This window comes from Cyprinodon tularosa, unplaced genomic scaffold (genome assembly GCF_016077235.1).
Source record: "Cyprinodon tularosa strain WSP-4 unplaced genomic scaffold, ASM1607723v1 ctg96, whole genome shotgun sequence".
Taxonomy (NCBI): Eukaryota; Metazoa; Chordata; class Actinopteri; order Cyprinodontiformes; family Cyprinodontidae; genus Cyprinodon; species Cyprinodon tularosa.
The window spans coordinates 643,851-649,898 of NW_024039740.1; the positions used below are offsets into that span (position 1 = coordinate 643,851).

At 36.9% G+C, this 6,048-nt stretch overlaps 1 protein-coding gene across 1 annotated transcript; it reads left to right on the top strand.

Annotated features, from left to right (window-relative positions):
• The first annotated feature begins 1,254 nt into the window (after positions 1–1,254).
• tex30 (testis expressed 30) lies at positions 1,255–5,762 on the top strand. Its single transcript, XM_038275475.1, has 5 exons — positions 1,255–1,311; positions 1,442–1,678; positions 3,704–3,755; positions 3,864–4,078; positions 5,534–5,762. The coding sequence occupies exons 1-5, from the start codon at positions 1,294–1,296 to the stop codon at positions 5,693–5,695; spliced, it is 684 nt and encodes a 227-aa protein (XP_038131403.1). The 5' UTR covers positions 1,255–1,293; the 3' UTR covers positions 5,696–5,762.
• The last annotated feature ends 286 nt before the right edge of the window (positions 5,763–6,048 follow it).

Here is a 6,048-nt window from a genome sequence, read left to right on the forward strand (position 1 = left end):
TTTATTGGACCAAGTATGACAGTTTTGCAGGTGAAGGAGAATATTTCATTTTTTTTCCAAAACTGAAATTGTCTTTTATGCGAAATTTCTGTGTACAAACAAGGAATTAAACTTTTCTATTGCTTTCAACATAATATTCGGGACAAATGACAACCTGCCTGTTTAAAAAGAATACTGAAAGGAGGAGCTGACAGCAAAAAAGTTAATAGCAAAGGTTTGACCCAAACATTGCATAACAAATAAGAATAAAAAGTCCTATATTGTAAATTCAAAGGCATGATCAGCCATTCCTCAAAGGAATGGCTGATCGATTCGATAAGGAAGGAAATTATGTAAATATTTAATACATTTCTTTACATGATACATTTTGACTTAGATGATGAAATCCAATTGAGTTCACAAGTCACTCATGGTAAAGTCACTAAATCAACACAGACAACTGAATAGCAGTACGCAAGTTTGCTTTATTTTAAGAAAACAAAGGAAGTGCTTTGTAGACGGCAAAAGCCTTAATTATTCTCTGACCACCTTGTGTGGGAAGTGTGTGTTGAACTTGGCACTGATGGCCTTGTCTTGTTTTTGTCGTCCATCCCCTGAAGTGCTTGAAGGGGGGGTGGGGGCAGAGATGTTATACTTCTTTTTGGGCCTTAAACTTGTAAAATTCATAAATGAAAGGAAGGTCAGTCCTGGTGATCCTCTATTATTCGTTGAGATTTGGACCTGTGCTGTTTTGTAGATGAACTACACTACTGTATACAGAGATTTGGATTTGCACAATACTGAAGATGACTAGAAAATCCTTTAGAAGGTTAGATTTTTTTTTTTTATGCAGCAGGAAGTACAGTTTTGACTTTTTTCTGCTCATGGTCTGTGTGCGAGGACCTCCTCGGGTTATTAAGTGGTTCCTAACTGGAAATGGTTTACAGTTTTGTTGGGGATGAGGAGAGCGTGCTTTTAAATTCAGCACCAGGTGGTTCTGAGGCAGTCCATCAAAATATGGTGACAGCATCATGCTGTGAGAAATCTGTTAGAATGGCCTAGTCAAAGTCCACACCTGATTAAAAGATGCAATCCAATCAGTTCACTTAAAATAATATATATATATATATATATATATATATATATATATATATATATATATATATATATATATATATATATACGTGTGTGTGTGTGTGTGTGTGTGTGTGTGTAAATAAAGACAGCTCCCCAACACTAGATGGCACTAATTAGCAGTCATTTTAAATCGTTTTCTTTTCAAAACGTGTTTGCAGAGGAGGAGAACAGCCGGTAATGGACAATTTTAACGAGGTAAACTATCTAAACTCAGATGGACATGTGTTTAGGCTGTAAGATTCCGGTCATACACGCATGAAAATGTGATGAATGTTATTAGGCGTGACTGACTGGATGTTTTATTGTTTTAAATGTGAATTTTCAGGAGTTGGTGAAGGTGCATTTCGGGACAAAGAGTCTAGACGCAGTGTTGTCATCTCCAGCCTCTGATAAAGATGTTCAAACAGCTGTCATTCTGACACATGGTGCAGGAGGAGACATGAATTTCAAACATTTGGTGTCTTTAGCACGCGCCCTAACATCTGAAGGTTTAGTCTGCCTCCGTTTCACATGCAAAGGCTTAAACTTAGCTTTCAGAGTTAAAGCTTACAATGCTGTGTGGGTAAGTATTTTAATTTGTTTTTATAATGCAGTAAATTTAACTTTTCATTTATATTTATTTTTTTTTTTTTTTATATTTAAAACGATGTTCCATGCAAACAATACTTCAACTTATCTTCCTATGCTGTAGCTCATGGATGTAAAAGTTCAGTCCTGGAGATGTATGATCCTGCAACCTTTAAATGCATCTCTCTCTGCCTTGCAAGAAGGTTGCAGGTTCAATTCTGCTTGGAGTTTGCATATTCTCCCTGTGCATGCCTGGGTTCCCTCCTGGTACTCCGGCTCCCTCCCTCAGTCCAAAAGCTTCTCTAAACTCTCCTTTGGTGTTTCTTGTTGTTTTCCTCTCTGTGTTTTGTTCTCAGCTGACTTTTCCTGCTGTCTCAAAAGGAATGAATGATTTTTTTCCCCATCACTAAGCTTAGCTCACTTAGCTGATTACTCCTTTCTGTGTTTCCAAAAAAGGGGATGGAAAAAGTAAATAACCAAGTCATTTTTTTCACTGTAGACAAGCCATGATCTGCTTATCTGTTCTCCATTTTTCATTTGTATGAAATAATAACTGGATGAATCATGACAGCAGACAAGAAAGAGGAGAGCAGGAGGCGGGGTTACTAACCTACTTGCTCTGGAGAGCAGAGTTTGGTGCTTTTAGATGTTGTCGCTAAAGTCTCCTGTAGCAGAAAAAAGTTCCTAGATATGGCGCTAGTTGCTTTTTTTTTTCTTTAATAAAAGCGCTACAGGGGTCTGAAAACTTGCTAAATTTAGCGACTAAAGCGCTAAGTTGGCAACACTGCCCTTCACACCGTTTGTTTGCAAATGTTTTGCTGCTGGTTGTTTAGACCTTTCTGAACATGTGCAGCAAATGATGATCCAATGTGGATGAAAATCCTTTTTAGCAAAAGGGTTTGTATCAAAGACATAGTTAACGTGCACAGATAAGGAATAGTTGTATTAACCATACATGTAAACAGAGTTTTATGGGCCCCCCCTAATGGTAACACCATGTGATTTGCCCATATATTTGCATTTTGCCATAGATTTTTTTAGCTCTAGGTATGAATTCTGTGAAGTTAGGGTCAGTAGATGGCAGACTGATGAGGCGACGCCACCATAGAAGGCACTTGGGTCACAATATATATGACAGGGTCACAGATTTTGTTGTAGCAGGCCACTTTGAGAAGGAAAGCAAATAAATGTTGTAGGATTGTTTCACTCCAGGAATAGACTTGGGCAACCTTGATGTAGATTATTCTTTGAATAATTTAATGGGCTACAACGCCTTTAATGGCATGATTTTAGGCAAATGGCAGCTTATCCGAGGTGTATAATTTAGGCCTATCTCTTGTATACAGGGTTGCCAACTCTGGGAAAATTAGCTGAGGGTCACTGCTCAGCCAGCCATTGTCACCCAGCCCACCGACATTAATTTATTTTTGCTTTTCATTGTGGGTGAATGTATTTATTTTTATTAAACATCTAAATCAAACCCAATTTAAATTAGTTAGCTGACTTGGTTTCTTAATGCTATTTATATAATATTTTTTTAGGGAGAATTCACAACCCTATTTGTATAACTGTTGGATTTTCTTTGATCTATTCACATGTATTCTGTAGGTTTGTTTCTTTAAGGCTGTTCAGATGCTGAGTGCTGCATTGAGTTCAGGAAAACTGGCAACAATAAAACGCAAGGAAGCAGTTTCAGAAAGTGCTGACTGGAATGAACAGATTCTAGATCTTTTGAGGTCACGTAGAACATTTTTATTTTTTATTAGTTTAAGGTCCCATTAATGTTTCCTGCATAATTTCAACATCAGCCAGTACCACGTTTAAAATAAATGCCATGCAGAAACATTGCTGTCTGCTTAGTTGTGCAGTTTTAAGCACTGTTGCTTTGCAGCACGAAGATCTTGGGTTTTTAAATCCTGAGGCGATGTGATCAATCCTTTTAATGTCATTTGTCTTAAATACATTATATATATATATATATATAGTTGTACACTCTAATAACATTTCATTTTCTTTCTAGGATTACTTGAAAACTTTGACGAGGTTTAAATTAAAAAACATATTTTTTGGAGGTAAAGGGAAAATGCCACCTTTCCACTTTGTATTTCCTCTCACGAGAAGCATTTCATGTTTAAAAAATATTACTGCACTGAACTGGAAACTTTTTGTAATGAAATCAGGGAGGTCAATGGGAAGCCGTGCCGCAGCAGCCCTTGCCCGGCAGCTTAGTGATGAATCTGAGGAGGCAGTGCAGGGCGTCATCTGCCTCTCTTTTCCACTACACCCACCAGGAAAGACCCACGCCTATCATCAGCGGAGTGAAGATTTAAAAAAGCTGCCTGAAAGTGTTCATGTGCTGTTTGTCTCTGGCACAGAGGACAACATGTGTAACAGGGTGAGTGTTAAAATGTTCTAGATAGAAAGAAAAAATTATATCCTGACATGGAGGAATATTTCAATATTTATTGGATTAACTGATCTACCTTCAAGCATCGCACAATAATCATCACCAAGACTTCTATAATGTTGTTTTACTGGCTTTGGTTATTAACACGGACGCAACGGTGACTGCTGCTGTGTAATGTCCACACTCACCACATCAGCAGGGATACTAGATGCCACTGTCTCCCGTTTCCAGCCCAAAAAATTTTCAGAAACTGCCTGGATATACGAAATCTCGCCCAATTTGAACCAAAGTCTATTGATCTCTTAGGCTATAAATCTAAAGAACATTTTTTTTTTTTTTTACCCATAGATGGCCATTGTAAACTGCCAGATTGGGAAACATCCCAACCTGGCAACAATGCACGTAAGACAGGAAATGTTAGCCTTTAGAGGCATTCAAACATAAATTGGCTAAATATAAGAGGAACATTGTAGTTTGGTTCAAAGAAAGCATTTGAGTTTTATTATAGTTTAGTTTGTTGCAAGGATTTTACACTTTGAAATGGAAAATTACACCATATGCCAACCGTTCTAAGGATATGCATGACAAGGAAGGGCTATAAATACTGCATGCATCATATACGGTAGGTTTTTGACATTGTATTACTTCTTGAGCTCCTTGAGGTATTTACTGTCACAGGTAGGTGCTTCGGCCAGAGAGTAAGTGTTAGAGTCGGTTTGATTTAAGGAGGGCCGGTCCTCGCACACTGAAATTAGGACCGGCACACGGTATTACAGATTACTAGTCCAAGCCTGCTTATAGCGACAGTGGAGAGTAAAAACTGCCTTTTAACAGAAAGAAAATATAGGAAGCAATAAAGCTATATGAAATGTGCTTCCATGTTTGGGATCTTGTGGCTCATTCTCCAATTTCAGAAAAGTTTTAACTGTCAGATTATCTTTGAAAGGGGTTTTATTACTTATAGTCTTTCTTGTTTCTCATAAACTTGTTTTCACCATGCATTAATACTTTGGTGTCATCTGACTCCAAAAAATAAATAACACAAATCTGTTCCCTCGTTTGCTGATGATCACTCAAATGCTTTTAATGTTCATAATGTGACTTCTCTTAAATCACAGCAAAGCTTCAAGGGTTGGCTTAAATATTTTCACTGAGCTCATATTTACTGATTTACTGTAGATACATTTCTCTTCAAACATCTAACTCAAATTGTTTGCATTTGTATTTTGTATCAGATTGGTTTTACATCAGACTACTTTGTGTTTGTTTTGTATCCTACATCTTTGGTGCTAATTATCTGCCATAATGTATTCATTTTATTTGCTTGTTTACATCAGTAAACCATCTTTTAACTTTGCTTCTACTTTTTTTTTAGTGTCTCCTAACAGTGTATTGGGGATTTAACGACCACAATGGTGGCTTTTCCTCTTTTTCTTTGCTCAGGACCTTTTCAACAAGGTTGTCAAGGATATGAAAGCTGATGCAGAAGTTTTTTGGTTACAAGGAGGCAGCCATGGACTGACGGTGAAAGGAAGGTCTGAGGAGTCTGTAATGGATGAAGTGAATTTAAAAGTGCTCCTGTGGATTAAAGAAAAAACTACTTAGAGGAATTGCCATCTGATGTTTATTGATTGCTTCGAATTATATTTAAATAAATGATTCTACAAATAAATGTGGGAGTTAATACTGCTAGCCTTATGATCTAGTCACAAATCAATACTTTTTTGTTTAGTTTGCAAAACATTTCTTGCTCTCCTGAAATGGTTAAGCATAAAAAGAGAAGAACTGAAATATAACTTGGGAAGGCTTTATCTCTTAAAAAAAAAAAAAAAAGCACACAAATATTTATTGTCTATTATTGGCTGACAATATATTATTACAATTTACAGTTTTTTAGTTTTTTTTGTCAGGTTTGATTCTCTACCCTTGGTCATAATTTCTCTGCTGTCCTGTGAAAC

Bases quoted from the DNA above. Each gene is read 5' to 3' on its own strand.
- tex30 (XM_038275475.1), top strand. The intron at 1,679-3,703 runs GTAAGTATTTTA...TTTTCTTTCTAG, and splicing joins AAGCTTACAATGCTGTGTGG to GATTACTTGAAAACTTTGAC. The intron at 4,079-5,533 runs GTGAGTGTTAAA...TTCTTTGCTCAG, and splicing joins AGGACAACATGTGTAACAGG to GACCTTTTCAACAAGGTTGT.